We start from the raw sequence: 19064 nt of genomic DNA on the forward strand, positions 1-19064 counted from the left end.
TATGCGCCAATTTTGCTGTTCGATAGTCGGCCACTGGTGACGCCACTGACCTGGTCCACTGCCTAAAATAAGTACCATTAAAATTACTGTAAGATCGCCAATTTAGTAGTCGGTGGTCATCAGTGTAAGACAGGTAGTGCTGGCTGCTGCGAAGTTGCGACGTTCGTTGAGGGGGTCACCAGTTATAGAACAGGGAAGGTATGTTGACCGTATCCCGGTCTAACGAAACACGTGTTGTGTAGTTTGAAAGAGGATCGTTTATTTGCGTTCAATTGGTACAATGGTTATTGTATGTACGAAGAGGTTTCTTCGGAGATGTGATCTAGTTGAACTCTAGAGGCTCAATCTGCCGGTGGAGGTTGCTGCGTTGCTTTATATATGGAAGTTCTAAGCGTGGCGTGTGCAAAAGATCTCTTTGTTCTCCAGGGCACGTGTTCTCAGGGCGAGAGTTTTATGGGTTCATACGCCTGAACGTAGTTCGTGGTTTTTATGGGTTCAGTGAGTTCTTCCTTTGTTTCCAAGACACGTGTATAGAAACACGTGTCGACCTTTTGACGAGGCGAGCGTGTGCCATGCGTTAATGACTTTCCTGGATATGTGTCGCAGTGACCTGATGAGATCATTTCTGTTGTACTATATGCCTACATTACATATAACGAAAAAAATCAATTTAAAATTGAAAACATCGAAGTCATAATTTGGCAAAATGTTGTAGTCGAAGTCCCATGTTTGAATGAGTGATTGCGAAATAGAACGGATTCAGGTCGGCGGAGATGGTCGGGTTCGAGCGTGTCTAGACAAACGTCAAACGTCAAACGTCAGTCGCGTCAGCTGGCGTAGTGGCGTTCGGCGTATCGGCGTATCGGCGTATCGGTGTGTTGATTGTGTTATTGCGATTGTGTTGCAGGGGCAGGGGCAGGGATTGAAAGGAGTGGGGGCAGAAGAGGGGGGGGAGGTGGAGCTGGAGGGGGGAGGGGGCTCGCGAAGAGGTGGCGCGTGGAGGCGCGGGTCAGTGCGGCGAGCGAGTTGCCGGTGCGTGGCGATGGTGGTTGCGGGCGCGGCCGTGGCTGCCGTGGCTGCGGGTCTCTGCCTGTTGCTGGGATGGCCGTCGCTGGTGCAGCTGGTGCTGGTGGCCCTCGTCGCCTACCTCGCCGCTTCCGGCTCCTGGCGCTGGTTCTACATCGCCGCCAAGACTGCTCCTCGAGACCTCAAGTTAGTATCATTTCATCTTCATCTTCATCTGACCGACCGACCGACCGACCGACCGGTCAAACTGGTTTCTCTCATCACTCGTCTCCACTTCACTTGACTTCACTCATCCTAATTGATTACCTCCTCTATTCCGTCATACTTTACAAAAGTCTTTACAAATCTATCAAAACCATTACCGAATGTTTCAAAGTCGCTTTCTGAAAAACCTGCATACAATTAGAGGTTGTGATTTCTCGACTTTTTTTGATTCTCGAGATTCGAGAATCTCATTTTCTCGGAATATTTGAATCTCGAGATTTGAGAATCTTATTTTTTCAAAATATTTGAATCTCGAGAATTCGAGATTTTCTTTTTTGTTTCGAATCTCGAGAATTCTCGTATCATTTTTTTTTTTTTTTATATAGTGAATTGATTTTTTTAGCATATAAAATCGACAACATCAAAAGGACACAAACACTACATATGTATATTATATCGGGGGTTTATATCTAACTTTATTAAAGACATGATGAAAGAAAGATATAGAACATTGAATAGAAAAGAAAGTAAAAATATACAAAAGTAATTTAAAACAGTAAAAATAACAACGTGTATCAAAGAATTTTATAAAATTCCCAGTTTCGCCACCCGGGTTTGCCCGTGTTTTTGTGTCCGGACAAATAATAAAAATACTGAACATCTATGCATATTAAAATACGGAATATACATTGATTAATATATAAAGAGCAGATACACGAATAAATAAATAATAAATCAAAATTCTTTGTTTTATGTGTGTTGCAGTGGGTCATATTGTCAGTGAAAATATATTTTCACTAGCGATTTAGTGATAACCGAATAATCCCACTAGTGACTAGTACCTACATGCACATATATGTAACTTTATAATGGTGCGATTTCGTTGTGACATGTGTATATGTACTTATATGATGACCGGATAATAACTTACTGGACAAATAATAAAAAAATACTGATACATATTACAATACTTCACAAAATTATTTACGAGTTAACAAGTATACAAACCAGACAGTTTATTGAACAAAAACATGTAGTGATAAATTTAAAATATTCTCGATATTTTCGAGATTCTAATAAACGATTTCTCGAGATACGAGAATCTCGAATTTTCACAATAAAATATTCTCGAGAAACGAGAATCAAAATTTCTCGAGAAATCTCGAGACGAGATTTCTCGATCGCAACCTCTACATACAATATGCATATACATATATGTATGATCGATCGAATTGTTGACTTTTAGGTAGGTGTTAAATTTCGAGAATTATATGAATTTAAACAGTACGTATGAGTACGTTCGTATATAAAAAAACCGGTTTTTCTTTAGAATTCAAGAATCCTTATCCTACGTCTAATTTCCTTTTATGTAAATATAATATTCCAAAGTCGGCAATTAATGTTCTTTGAACTGCTTATACAAATTAAAATTTAAACGAATAAAAAATTCTAGCACTAAGTTTAATTAGTTTCAGTAACGTTCATTTCGGTAGTTTTATATGCTGTTTCTTACATTTCATATACATATGTATGTATGTACGTATGTATGTGTGCAGAATATAATATTATATGTATTTACATTCAAGACGGATAATTATCTTTTATTACTGTCATTCGTGTACCTATGTTTATTACATAATATGTTTATTTTTATTTTATATGCAATTGAATCGGTCAAAGTGCATATTCAAATACATGTATTGGTTTCAGAGAAATATAAATACACTGTTTGACACGAAAAATGGTACAGAGACGAGATATGACTTTTCTTAGGATTAATAACAAAAATTCGTTTATTTTATCGAGGTAAGCCCATTGATGTATAATACACTAGATGGGCCCTGACATGTTATTTTGGTCGGAGATCTTGTCTTCACTAACTGAGGGGTGCGGGGGGTTTAACTACCGGGGAAGTTGAGTTTTTTCCCTACGACGCAGCGGTACCTACTTACCTACTAAGAGAAACTGTGCATGCGCCATGTATTTTGCATGCGCCAAAAGGGAGACAAGTACATATAGCACGTGCGGGCGGATCTAGTGTATTATACATCAATGGGTAAGCCAGTTATCAATATAATTTTTGTTATTAATCCACAAGAATAGTCGCAATATGTAGCAATATTTTTCTAAGTGGAATTTTATTTAAATCTCATATAAAGACAATTTAATATATTATCCCCATTCATTCAATTCAGAATCGTGTTAATACGAGTAACTACTAGTACGAACTTTTATGTCGCAATTTTACCGATTTAAAATTCAGTACACTTCTTTTTTTCAGATTTTTCAGATATAGAAAAATCGTGCGATTTAAAAAATAAATATACCTATATCCGAATCTCGAGCCAATCAACATTTTTTATTACCAGATTCGTTTTCACTGGGTATAGGTCTATAAGAAAAGTCATATCTCGTCTCTGAATCAAAAAAATCGTCATTTGTCGAACAGTGTTATGTGATTTCTTCATTCGTGTCTATCACAAGAAATCATCAATGGGATATAAAAACAAAAATATTTATTTTTATTTTGACTTTATAATTAATTTTTGTCGTTTATAAATTACTAGTGAACAGCCCGTTGAAACATCATCGCATGCGTATAAAATTATTATAAATAAAACTAAAAAAAAATCTGGAACCGGAACCGTTATTTTCGTAGACGCTCATAGATATTTTTCAATTCTTTATTTGTAATAATTTTCAATTCTTAAAAATACGCAGACTTCCATAGAGAGTTTTCAATTCTTTATTTAAAGACTTCCTATTTTTTTCTATTATTATTAGCTATCGCCTCGAGGCAAATCGAAATCGATTCACTCGGCTTTGATTGGTTTCCCATAAGTTCTGTACGATTATTGAATATTAACGTTATTTAGAGCACTCTTTGTATCCGTACCATGGTATCCGCGAGGGGGTAGGTTCGACTCAGCGTCCTGGAATTAGTTTTATTTTTCAAATATCGTTAAAATATAAATTAATATCAATTAAAAATATACCTATATTTAATTGTTTTATATGAAAACAAAAAAAAAATGGTTCAAAACCTCGCTAAATACAATTATTAAAATTACGTATTTTTATGTGGCAAGAAGGAATATTTCAATTAATGTTTAAAAAAAAGGCGAAATGAAAAATTGGATTTGGCGTGATGTTCGTGACCATTAGCTCAGTTTAGACCTACATATATGAGGCTATTTTGAGATGACTGGTTCGAGTCGCGGCAAAGTCGTCTCGACAAAAAATGAATTTATCGATTTTTATCGATTCATTCATTACGTTCGGCGAGCGTTAGGACACACACACACACATACACCCACACACACAGATTACCGTCTTTATATATATGTGCCCATAATTATGAAAGTGGTCTAAGTCAAGAAAATTTTTATTTTTTTTAAAGTCGATTTTATCGTTTAATATCAAAGGAAATAAGAAAACTAATTCAAATTCTGTTTACAACTCCAATGACTACCGCTGAGTCAGAACGGTGTTTTTTGTCAATAAAAAGAATAGACATACATATGTATATAAGAAACGATTGACGGCTCGGATTGATTGTTCAGGTAAGATTAACGACTATGTCTATGCTGTCAATTGAAAACTACGTACATAGATAAAGTAAAAAAAATGATCATGAACAATGAAAAATTTAACGAAAAGGTGATATGCCTTTTTTTAAGGAAAAAATACAGAAGAGTCAATTTTATAATGAAATAAAAATACATATAATGTTTAATTTTAATAATTTTGATGTTAATAGTAATCCGTAATCCAAATAAACATTTTTTTTATTTTCAATCAACCGCAGCACCCCCAGATATCTTATCCACGAGCCACCACTGACTATATACATATAATACATCTTAGTCTATTATAATAGTTTCTGATCTAGTGATCATTTTCTATTTTACAATTTTATTTATTTTTGCTAGTATTTATATTTAATATTAGTGTACAACATAATAGAAAAAAAACCAAAACCTATTGGCAATTTTTATAAATGTTCATAAATACATTTTATTCATAATATTTAGTCTCTTAAGTCTCTTAAAAGTCAAAAAACTCAAGTATTTTTTGCTTATTTATAAGTACATTGTATGTAAATAAAATTCTCGTTAAGAATCTTTTATAGACAAAATATGATAAAAAAAATTCGGAAACGTATAAAATGTACATATGTATGCATATTTTAAACGTTTCCATATTTTTACTTTTTATCATATTGTCTATAAAAAACGCTTATCGAAAAATAAAGCCGATCTATTTATTATAATTTATGGTGTGCTTCTGAACAGTTCAAAGTACACATGTATACTTAACTGATTGTATGTAAATACAAAATTTCAATGTGAACTAGTTATCAGGCAGTAGATTATTCTAACTGCTAATACAATACCTTTTGTACCTATTATTCTATAATTTATATAGTATTCTATAATTTATAAATCTGATACATGATTAAAGTAAATATTATGTAATTGTTGACATTATACATATGTATTTGATAAAAGCTAGAAATTTTACTGGTTTTAAATACGTTGTTAACAGGTGGGGCATGAGGAGGCTAAAGCCCCCCCCTACATATTTATTTTTTCCAAAAAAATGAACTTAATATATTTAATATATTTTTACATTTTATGCAAGATAATTACCGTCGAGGATTTAGAGTTTTGTAAAGGTGTGTTTAGGCTCTTTATATATATCTTGCAACAATATAAAATAAACAAAGGAAGTCTATTAATGAATGTATTTTTCCAAAACTAGTTTCATCTTCTTCATTGTTGTTCAATATAAATGCCAAGCCACAATCTAAAATACTCAGCAGTTAGGGATTTCCATTGATAAATTCTGCTATGGTTATTAATTCAGAAATTTCGGTGTAAACCAGTCTTTATAAACGTTGACAAATGCATGACACGGATTACACGTTCTATGTTTAATGCAGTTTTTTTTTATGCTACCCGGAAAGGCTTAGCGGGTAGTAGTCTCTTTTTCTTTGTAGATGCTCAAAATGCAACGTCTATTGGCGTTTTTCAGGCGCATGGAATTGTTGGCAAAACGCCGCTCGGCGTTGGTCAGCTTGGTAGTTGATAATTTATTCAACAATAACAAATATGATGAACCTTTGGAACCTTCAGTACTATAAATATTAGCTCATTGCTAATATTTATAGTACTGAAGGTTCCAAAGGTTGTTTAATTTGAAATTTGTTGAAAACTTATTCTACATACATACATAAGTCGTCGTATGAAAAGATTAACCTCTTCTTGCATATTAATCACCGGCTTACTGCATATTTTTCGAGCATTAATGCATTGACTATAACGTTGAAGCCACGGCCCAAATTCAGTAAACGCTTATGTGAACATCCATCAAACGTGGACATCGTCGATGTCAGTTGCGTGTCAGGAGCTACGTAATTACGTAAAGCTACGAATCACTAATTCCATATGCTCATCTCGTTTCGCGTGACATCGCTTTCATGCATTAGACCTTGGGGCATTCTCGCCAATTGTGGGTCAGGGTCGCGCCGCTCTGTCCGACTCTGGTTTGACTCCTCGAAAAAATTTTCAGATTGAATTCTGGTCCGCGTCAAGTAAGAGACGTTGGTAGTCAGCGGCGGTGGAACGGAACGGGTTCACAGTTAGATGAGAGCCGGTGCTCCGGATGTTGGGAGTTGCCGATGAATTGCTGCTGCCGGTGGTGTGGGCTTTGGACTTCAGACTGCGAATATTGGTACCAATTGTCGCTTTCGTCACGTCGACCAATCATCTCGTATATCCCTATGCTTCCTTAATTATGTTGGTGGCAGTTCAGAAGCGTCTTATAATTAAACGTGTGCGAAATGGTGATCTTTGGACCGCGATTAATCGTGTCATTTTCACGGTCATAACTTTGCCTTTCGTGAGCCCACTTTTTGTGCATGCACAGTACTTTTCCGCAGGTTGACTTCGTGCAATTTATGATGAACCCATCTCTGCATTAAAACGCCTAAAGCCACTTCTATTATTATAACATTTATCTGCCCAGAAATGTTATAATAATAGGCCACGTCTGTCCTGGGTCATCTTAGGTGACCTATGAGCATGTTTAAAGTTCTTTTTACTGACGAGCTCCATCCATGTCTCCCACGTCTTCTCGGCTGTTTCCTCATCTCTAGCAGTCTTAGTGTCATGTGGACCTTACCATCTGAGTCGTCTCTGGAATTTTCTTTTCACAAAGCAAATGTGCAAGATAACATGACGGCAATGAAATCTTCCTCGTCGTTCTCCTCATGCCTCAAGGTCGTTACTTTCCCGTCTTCTGACCTTTGATGCGGTCCTTCATGGTCTTCCAGCCCTTTCGACACCTCACAGCTCGAAGTGACTCAACTAGTTTTCTCATTGGCAGCCTTGAACTGGTCACTCCATCTTGTTGGGAATCTTCCTCTTCCTCTGCTGCCCTTAAGGCCGAAATCACACAGGAAAGAACGGCACGTCGTGTGCTTGGCTACCCGTTGTGGGTTTCTCCCACATTTCTTCAAAAATGGGATACACCGTTATCGATCACTATCAACCAATGATAAAGTTTTACCGAAAACACTCCAGGGGCGATTTTGAGACGGTGTGTGCTGGGCGTGCCATGAATATGTGCAAGACATGCCACATTATTTTCGCATGTTTAAAAGTATCTAAAAAAAACCATGTGCCGCGTTCCTTCCTGTGGGATTTCACCCTACCGCTCCCGAATTTTTAAAGCTGTCCTGTTCTCAAGTACTTTTGAGAATGCATGGAGGTCAGACGACTTGCTTGACTTGTGTCCTTTTCTTGTTTCCATATTTTATTAAAGGTGTACCACTACTAGGTCATTCACTCGTGGGTACGTCACTTATGGTATCCAATATCCATAATTATATACGTTGCATCTTTCAGTGTACGTACATACATGTATATTTGGAAATTTATGTGTACGATACTTTTTCAATCGTAGCAGGCTGTTTTATTTTTAAATACCTCTTCTTATTAATAGTATTACTAGATTTATAAATTCAAATTTTAGTATCATCTGGAATCATCCGGTATATGAGTACATATTGTTTTTCAAAATGAGGTCAAATTTAATACGAAAGCTTAAATATAAGCAACTCGGTTTAATAAGATAATTGCCAATTGTGATTTTAACACTAGCTATAAAAAGCAAGGATGCGAAGTGTCAACTGGGTGAGGACATCCAATTCAAAAACTAGGGTATGTCCTCTTAATCGAGGCACCTGGTAACCCCACTGATGAGCTCGATATAAATTTTGAAGTTTCAAAACCATCACGAAGATACGGATACGCGTATCTTTAGACATTGACTTTGTCAAATCGTTGACTGATACTAAGTATTTATTTACTTTTGTGTCGTAATGTTTTTAAAATGAAATATACTCTAATTGTATATGTATACATATTTCCGTGTGCGTAAAAAGTAAACAAAAATGGCATTATCAAATCATGCTATTAATACATACTCAGTGGCTAATAATTTTAATTTCGTCACAACAAATAAGTAGTTGTTTTGTAGATTTTTTCACAGTCATCTCAAAATAGACATTAATCTGATTTTTGTAATTAATGTTTGCGCCTCTATCGGAAATTTATCTAGGAATGCCTACATAAATCACTGAGATTAATTAGATAGCACTGAGATTAATTGATCTTTAATCAGTATGATTGTAAAAATCATTTTTTGTCCACCTTGAAACGAGCCGACCTTTCAGCCTTTTCAGTTTTGTTTCGAAAATCGTATGCACATTTTAATTTTAATAATGCTCAAAGTTTGCATTACAATTGTGTGTAAAACTTTACTGTGATTTTGTCGCCGATTGTACCCAAAATTTCGACAGCGATGTCATTCAAAATAATTTGCCCTTGATTATACAAAATGGAAATCATTACGAATTTATTTAAAAAAAGTATTCAACAAAATTGGTTTGCCTTTTTCGTCTCTCCATGTCTAAGAAAGAAAATATTGTTGTTTAGGGATGGGTTCAGGATTAAAAAAAAAGGCCAAAGTCGCTTCACAGCATTTATTCAACGATTCTGAAGGTCCACACGTAATCACCGCTCCAGAATACTTGATCTACCGTGTGTACCTCCTTATAGAGTACAAGTTACCCTGCATAGCATCCCCGATCTGGCGTGATGCTGGCGTGTCTATTGTTTAGGCACTCACACTCGCCCCGTTCTGTGAGAACCCCAGCGTATCCTTTGTTCGGGCACTTACTGAGTCCCGCTAGACTATTCCGGGGTCTCTATTGTTCACCTACGAATTAACTAATACAGTGGATACTCTCTCCCATGTTCCCAAGTTACAATATTATGAAGTTTATCTAATTTGATTTGCTGATACTATCTTGCTGATTCGGTTTGTTTATTTTTTACACCACGATATCAAATGTTCGAATTCGAGTATCGTTTTTATTTATTACCTAAACATGTGTAGCTTTCGTTCTGAGTTCAAATTTCTCTTAGGCACCTGGTGAAATTTCTTTCATTGTTTATGTGATTTTTTTTGTTTGTCATCTCCAAAATTCGATAACGATGAAACTAGTTAACATCGTCTCCGATGGATGGTACCGGTTTGCTCAGCCACCTTGGCCTTGTTCTTCGTCGATCGTCTCTTCGCAGCAGCCGGCGAATGACCGTTTCGTTGATACGAGGTCAAATCCATTCACTTCCTATACTAAACGAAAAAAAAAGAGAAATGAAGAAATGAACCGTTCACCTAGATATGCATATTCACAATAGGCAACGTGCTACATCGCAGAAAAATTGATACATGCCTTATATTATATTAATTCTACATTTTTCAAAATGTCTACTAACCATCAGAATGCTTTCTTATAAGATTTTGATGAGTTTGAACGACGTGTGATTAATATATTAAGTGGAATAGTTTGACGTATGCTAAAGTTCGGTAGTTGAACTTTGATGTTAATGCTTGTTTATAAATGAGTACGTTTTTGCATTTCTTTTTAATATAGAATACATACAATTCAATGATTGTTAGTGTGTTTGTACAATATTTTGATGAGACGAATTTGAACTACTTAAAATTATGCTCACCATGTACGCGTCGTTAATTCGTAATTACATTTATTGTTTAATCATTCCAACACCGTTATGAATATGAATATTATTATTTATTATACATACAAGCTGTTCTACATTATATCAAAAATTCAAATTTATAGGTATGCATATACGGTAGATGTATTAATTGGCATAAATCGGAATTAGATTCTAGAACGTATATTAAGCGGTTTCTCAAATATAATTTACGTAATTAATCAACTAATCCCATTAAGCGATGGACCAAAACGTTGTATTGAAAAAGATTTTGACACATTGATTAATGGCGTAACTAGAAAAATTTGGCCTGAATGCAAAGATACTATATTATTTACATTTTTAGTAAAAAAATTAACTTACTAACTTTAGATGTTCTTCCTTGTCTTTAAATTCTCAAATTCTGCAATCATACATTTTAATGATATTTTCTGAGCCTCTTCGTGTTCAATAGTTAATTATTGCAAGCCTGGATTGACCTATTGAATTCATTCTATATACATATGTATTAATATTTGGTGACTCCAAGGGCTCGCATGCACCGCATACCCCCGCGTCAGTGTTTACGCCACTGACTTTGATGATAAATCACTGGAAATTGACAGTGAAAAAATAAAAAGAGAATTTGAAGATTTTTAAGAATGTAAATGGTTTCAATACATTGATCTATTATTATATTCATTTAAAAAAAAATATATATATACATATATTTTTTTTTACGGATGCCATTACGGATTTCACACCTGAACGACACCTATAATATTAAACTTGTATAGATTATAAATTTCAAATCATATTCAAATAGTTAATGTAGGATGTTTTGCCAATTTGATGAGGAACCGTTTCAACAATGAATTCAGATAAATTGGCAAACTCTGATAGGAAACGATCGACTTGGAGCACAAATATCCAAGTCTGGCCAGGAGCACTGTAGTACTACGCCGAATAAATTCTCTTCAATCGAGGTCAACCCAGGGCTTGAGCCCAGGAAACTCCGGTGGCTAGCATTAACGCAACCACCGAGATAAATTGCTGGCTATTTTAAATCCATGATTCTATTTTTACTAGCCTCTTCTTACTTTCACTTACGATTTTTATAATAATATTTGCCAAATAATGTACGTGGCATTCAGTCATATGAAATTTGTAAAAGGAAGTAGCATTTTTTATGAAATTTTCAATATTAACTTTTGGAATTGGATGCTTTCTATTTTGTTGAAAAATATAGGTTTTGAACAAATTGGCCGTCCTTTGTATTTGATATAAAATTGCGATTACACAATACATTTGTGATTCCATTTATTTGTATACACGGTTGTTGAACGTTGAAATTGTACGCTTTCTTTGCACACCATTATCATTTTTTGAATTGTCAACGGCGACAAATAATGCAATTGACGCTTCATAATAACTATACTGAACTAAAGTCATATTTGATGAAAATCAGAGTGCACTTTCTCCAACCCGACCGTTGTGTTAACGCTCTGTGAAGATATTCGTGTCATTTTACCCGACTTTCCACTTTCACTGTCATATTTAATAATTTTCGATCTTAACTTACGCGCTCAGCTTTCAATGCTTACGTTTATCGTTCTGAAAGTTTACACTTTCTATGTATTCTATGCGTAACAACCAATACAAGTATTATATTACTCGGGTACTCGGCGTTACTTTACACTCTGATATTATTTTCATCGGTTAACAGTTACTGGCCACAGTTAGACTGAGATATACTTTCATCTCGCATTCCTAACGGTATATAAAATCTTCAACACCTAAATAATAACCATGCGATGTAAACATTTTGATCGATTTTTTTATAAATCTCTTTTTGATTTGATTAAAATTTGTTTTACTGTCCATTTTAGAGCATTGACTGCGTACGTGAAATTACTATGGCAAGTAAAATACTTTACGAAGAACAATATGACGATGCCAGACATCTTCGATAAATTGACAGCTATCGATCCTGAAAAATCATGCTTTTTGTATTTGGATGAAGTTTGGAGCTACGCCAGGGTATATATAATTATGTATTATCATTGCTATTATTATTTAATTGGTGAAAATAATTTAATATTTAATTTTTATTCAGATTCAGGAGTACAGTTATCGTGTAGCTAATGTGTTCAAAGCTCACGGTTATCGAAAAGGACAAGCAGTTGGTCTTTTAGCAAACAATTGTCCACAATATCCTGCTGTTTGGCTGGGACTCGCTCGTTTAGGAGCAATTACACCCCTTATTAATAATAACTTACGATCTAAAGCCTTACTTCATTCTATAACTGTGGGTCAGTGCGATGCGGTGATATTTTCAGAAGAGTATGAAGATGGTATGTATAAACAAAATTAGTCTTGAGTCCATCCAAATTCAATTTTGATAAATTAAATATATGCTTGGATTGACTCATCTCATTTCGGATCACATAAATTCTCCTAGTGTAAATTTGTCCCGCAAATATTATTCCCATGAATTCACTGTTATCGTATAAATAAATAGTGTTAACCAAAATTGTTTATTTTTAGCTATTAAAGATATTGCAGCCGATCTTAGTCCGTCAATATCATTATATCGTTGGAGTCCTGCCGGCAACAAGTCCGATAACGCAGGAAGTGACGGCATGGTCAAAGATTTGACATCTTTATTAGAGAGTGCTTCCGTTGTTCCACCAGTTCATCCACCTGATAGAACTTTCCACGATAAACTATTATACATATACACATCGGGAACTACTGGGCTACCGAAAGCTGCCGTTATTACTCATTCAAGGTAAACTTAAATACACATTTAAAAATGTTTGTGTTTTTTTGCTATGTGCGATAAATATGTCGAATGTAATTTGCAGGTATATGTTTATGTGTGGCGGTATTCATTATTTGTGCAAACTCACAAAGAAAGATGTTGTTTACACTTCATTACCACTCTACCATTCGGCAGCTTGTATTACTGCGGTTGGACAAGCTGTGATTTTTGGTTCTACCGTGGCGATTAGGGGTAAATTTTCTGCATCGAACTTCATCAAAGATTGTATTAAATACAATGCTACTGTGAGTTTTATTTGTTTTTATTGTTTATAAACTAGGCATAGACATTCCAAGCATGATACCTACATATATTTGATTTTAACTAATGTCCTAATGAATGATACGTAAAATCAATAGAATAATTACTATTTTGTGTACATTCCGATAGTATTAGTATTTCCACTTTATATATTTTCTATAATTTATTGCAACTGGGGACAATGTAAATGCGCATTTATCGTTAGCTAAAATTTGCATTTGTATGAAAAAATATATCATTAAAAAAAAAAAATGTACAGTATACAAATAATTTCTAATATATTAATAAAAACAGCCATAGAAAAAATTATAGTTAGATTATAGAACAAAAGAACACATAAAAAGTCGTATGTTTCTTCAATACTATATAATATTTGTACACTTATAAAAATAAAATGCGAAATAATATTAAAAACCTCTTATAAATAAATAAAAAACACGCGATCATTTGAAATTGTTTTAATTAGGTCAGCATTTCAATATCAAATGTGGGCATTTGATTAGTTACTTTCGCAACATATAAATATAAAGCAACTAAAATGAATTTAATGGGCATTAACGCTGAGCATTAAATATCTCGCATATAAGATCGGCAACGTCTCAACCTTAACTCGTGTTTAGTTTTAATAATTCGCCAGTTAAAAATTTGTGAATTAATCTGAAAATTTGTCGTAATTAAAATCATATGAGTTTTTCAGTTTTCCTTTTATTTGTTAAATGATCGATTTTTTTTTTATTTCATACCACAAATAAACTATTGCTCAATGTAACAGTTTTAAAAAGCAGCTATTTTTTTTAAATGCATCGTTAAATCGTACCCATTTTAAATTATGGTAATTAAAAATATTTATATCTATAGCACAAGTTTATGGTCAATGCAAAATATTTTCTTTATTAAAAAGTGCTTCCATTGCTCCTCCATTTCTTTCTACGCGAGAAAACATATTAGATATCAATTATATAATTTAGTATTTCCATTTCATTTTGAATTCAATTGCTTATTAAAACTGCATTTCAAATAAGTTCAGATTGAGGTGACTTTGATATTTTTTATGTATACATATATACGATAATGTCATAATTTAATTTCTCCTTGTACATTAGGTCAATTAAGGTTGTTTGGCATTTACAAATATTCAGTAATAATAGTGTACTATATTTTTTTTTACCATAATGCCATTACGGTTAACCCCTGAGTGACACCTATGGTATTAAACTTGTACATATGTATGTATATAAATGTATGGTAAACGGATTATTCGGATTTTCCGTGGTTGAAATTTTTGTGACTTGCGCGAGAACGCTTTTTGTGGAATAATCACCGAACCAAATGTATAGATTATAATTTTGAATTCATATTCACACAGTAGGTAGGATGGTTTTGCCAATGGTTTAATGAGTAACCGTTTCAACAATGAAATCAAATAAATTGGCAAACTCTGATAGGAAACGGTCGACTTGGAGTCATAAATATCTAAGTCTGACCAGCAGCACTGTAGAAATACTCTGAATAAACTTTTCAATCGAGGTCAACCCGGGACTTAAACTCAGGAACCTCTTGGTGCTAAATATAACCACAGAGTTGTGAATAATAATGATCAATAACTTTTTTTTTTTGACAAATAGTCAAGCAGTCTACCATAGTTACTGGCCATCTATTTACTAAACATATCAAGTATAGTTACTGCTAGAATAAATAGAGGCTATAAAGTTTGTTATGAATTGAAAATAAAAAAAATGTAATTGTGTTTATTTTACATAGGTTGCAAATTACATCGGAGAAATGTGTAGATATCTCTTAGCTGTTCCTCCTGGTCCAATTGATAAGCAACACAAACTTCGTTTGGTATTTGGAAATGGCTTGAGACCTCAGGTAAATATTATATAATATGACTGTGCACTTATTTAAACAGTGTACATATTGTATACTTATAGTGTCGCTTTGTAAAATGTAGTTATATAATGATACTTCCAAAAATTTTGTATTACAATTGTTGCTTGGTGTATTTTAGATCTGGAAACAATTCATCGATCGTTTCAATATTCCTATAGTAATTGAATTCTATGGGGCTACAGAAGGAAATGCTAATATAGGTAAGTTTATAGTTTTTTTTCAGTATTCCATATGTAAAGATATTTGAGTGTGTTTTGTAACCGATTTTATATTTTAATTCAGTGAACTGTGACGGTACTATCGGTGCTATCGGTTTCGTATCAAGAATTATCCCAAGTGTCTATCCAATTGCTCTTATTAAAGTTGATCAGTATACCGGAGAACCTATACGCAATTCCAAAGGACTATGTCAGGTACAATCATAAAATATTAAATACATGATATGTAGTATGCAGTATACATTATAAACCTGTTATATTGAATTTTTAGATGTGTCAACCGAATGAGCCTGGTGTTTTTATTGGAAAAATTCAGCCAAACAATCCTACACGAGCATTTTTAGGTTATGTAGACAAGGCAGCTTCGGAAAAGAAAATTATTCGGGACGTTTTTACGCACGGAGATTCCGTTTTCATTTCAGGTTAATATTTTAAAACCAGGTTTATTATGATGACATGTCAATAAATGAATAATGAATGCAATGATTTGTTTTCAGGCGACATTTTGGTTTCTGATGAGTTAGGATATTTGTACTTCAAAGATAGAACTGGTGATACTTTCCGATGGCGGGGTGAAAATGTGTCTACTAATGAAGTTGAGGCTGCTATATCGCAAATTATCGATCACAGGGATGCTGTTGTTTACGGAGTTACAGTGAGTTTTTCGAAATTATTTATATAATATAAATAAAAAAGTCGTTATTTTATTTTTACCTTTCTTTAGGTGCCTCACATAGAAGGACGTGCTGGAATGTGTGGAATAGCGGATCCGGCTGGTACTTTAGATCTGACCAAACTGGCTGCAGGATTATCTCGAGACCTACCACCGTATGCTCGTCCTATTTTCCTCCGGATTCTCAATCAAGTTGACATGACAGGTAATATTATTGAAATTATTTATGCAATACAATCGAGCAACAATATTTACAAATAATTTTATTTACAGGAACATTCAAAATGAAAAAAATTGATCTTCAAGAAGATGGTTTCAATCCTAGTGGTATAAAGGATAAAGTATATTATTTAGATACGAAGAGTGGTCAGTACGTTTCACTCACAGAAGATATTTATGAAAAAATAAATTCCGGACAAATTAGACTTTAAATTATATACGTATGTATATAAATTGAGAGAAAAAAAAACACTTACAAATATTTTGTGCACTACAATTACTATTTTAGTGTATGGAATATGTGAAAACTGTGATTTAACTGTTGTATGTGCTCACATTTTTATGCATTTTTTAAATTTATAAATTGTTTATGTGGAATTCGGCATAGCAATAAAATTATATTTATCTTTCACAATCAATATGTACATTTCATATGAGTATGTTAAACGGTTGAAATTGATTAATTGTTCAGTGCTATACTGAATAGCAATAATTGTAGAAGCTTTATGCTTTTTGCTTCCCTAATTGTTTAGGGCAAGTGTTTTAACTTCCAAAATATTTTAATTACTAAATAATACCCATAGTCTTTTATTGTGCATTATCTAATGCATTGTTGATGTTTCATAATTTCGAGACTATCGTAATATGTTATTCATTCCAAATTAATAAATATTCATATCAATATATAATTATGACACTTAGTTTATGATTAAAATTCTGTTTTGAAGAATCGGTGCTATCAAAGAATCGCGCATGACAATAGATGAATATGAAAATTTTAGTTAAAAATGTATATATGATTAGAGAGTTGGATATGATAAAGCGAATCAAAGACTAATGATATTTTAATTTACAAATTCAATGTAGTGTGATTGGAATAATTGTGAATTTGAATGAATTATTACAATAAATTACTTTTTTTTTAATGTTTTTACTTTTCTATTTGATACTATAGTGTCCATTTATACATATTAAATTATATATTTCATTAATAAGCTGGAATGGGTAAATGATATGTAATTAAACACCACACATACAGCAGCGCACACACTGAAATTATTATAAATCATTGAACTGCAATTTGTAAAATGATTTCTAATTTTTTATTCCCACCTTAAAATTTTTTAGTCTCAATTTCTTTGCGGGGATTGTATAAACGAAATATATTTAATTTTTTGACACTAAGTGTATATTTTTACATGATTGTTAAAATATTTTTACATTAAAATTATAGAACTGTTAAATATTGTTTATTATAAATATATATTTCTTCAATGCATGTTCCCTCATTTGACACTTATTTTCTTTCTCTTATTTACATTTGAATTGAGAATAAGCAGAACAATGTTTCTATTGCTTGTTAGGTGATCCCTATTTTGAGTCACAGCCATTGGCTTCAATGAAGAATCTCTCACTTAATTCTGCCCTTTTAACTATGAACGTATTGAACAATGCTCTCATGATAAGTATGCACCAATTGTTACTACATTTCTAAATTGAAAACGCAGGAAGTTCCAAATTAAATTAGTGTGTATTACATGCGCGAGAATTTTAAGCTTCTTGTCAATCACTACATGTAGTACATTGTATATTTCAAAGTGTTATTTATGTATAAAATTTACAAAACATAAGTACCTACGATCAATCATATTGATTATTGCCTTCGGCTCTACATATGTATATAATTAAATAACTTTTAAAATGGCAATATAGCAATCGATACTGTGTAAATAATATTTTATTTACTGAAATTAATTTCCTTCCCTGAATATATATGTATGTATGTTGTTATTATGGGGTGATGGCAATTTTACATATTGACAATATGAGCATGCGCTCATTCGTAACCCTAAAATAACCGCAACTCAATAATTTAATGCCTTTTTTGGTTACGCAAACATTGATAGGATGGTAGCGTAATTTATATTTATTACGGTGATAGCTTACTTTAAATGTTTGGTATATTTTTTATAGGTTTATATTTTAAATTTTGATTATTCGTATTCAGGGCTGCGCCGAGGAGTTCAGCCGCCTGTGTGCAAACTTAAATCAGGCGATCTTTAATTTCATCAGAATTTGCATAAATCATATTAATTCGGGGTATAGTGTTGAAAAATTTAATCACAACAGACAGAAAACCAAAAAGTTTAGTTTTGAACAGGACCAGACGACAAGAGATACTGAACGTTATCAAGTTCATTCCTGAAAATATAGTGTTTTTACCCCCAATCCCACATCTAGGATATTGTTCTTTCGATGACCAACCAATACTCAACATCCTTGAAGAAATACATCTAGCAGTCGTAAAGATAACAGAATATAAAATACCTAGCTCTATGGGGACCAAAGCTATACCTGCTATCCCGTTATTTCCCCGAATTATAGTTTGTGTACCTAATAAGTATGTACATATTTAGTTGAAATCCTAAAAGATAATTCAATTTCGGTCATATGTATATCGCAGCTAAAACAATGCCAACAAAACGTACGAATATGATAACAAAAGAAAAACTTCTATATATGTATATACTGTTTGCTACCAATGTTTCCTCTAGGCTAATATATGGCGCTAACTCTCTGAGCATTTACCGCCATCTATTGACAATTTATTTAATTAATTTTGTTTTATATTGTTTATGTGTAGGTAGGTAGTTTTTACAATTATTTTTTCATAT

The 19064-nt window shown here is 33.3% G+C and overlaps 1 protein-coding gene across 1 annotated transcript; it reads left to right on the top strand.

Moving 5' to 3' along the window:
• The first annotated feature begins 244 nt into the window (after nt 1-244).
• On the top strand, nt 245-17677 carry Fatp1 (Fatty acid transport protein 1). The gene is made up of 12 exons (XM_077436061.1): nt 245-1212; nt 12191-12341; nt 12418-12655; nt 12849-13092; nt 13169-13370; nt 15148-15258; nt 15398-15479; nt 15562-15692; nt 15769-15919; nt 15995-16152; nt 16222-16375; nt 16444-17677. Exons 1-12 carry the CDS (start codon nt 734-736, stop codon nt 16599-16601), a joined length of 2259 nt encoding a protein of 752 aa, XP_077292187.1. The 5' UTR covers nt 245-733; the 3' UTR covers nt 16602-17677.
• The last annotated feature ends 1387 nt before the right edge of the window (nt 17678-19064 follow it).

Source organism: Arctopsyche grandis, chromosome 8 (assembly GCF_051622035.1).
Source record: "Arctopsyche grandis isolate Sample6627 chromosome 8, ASM5162203v2, whole genome shotgun sequence".
Taxonomy (NCBI): Eukaryota; Metazoa; Arthropoda; class Insecta; order Trichoptera; family Hydropsychidae; genus Arctopsyche; species Arctopsyche grandis.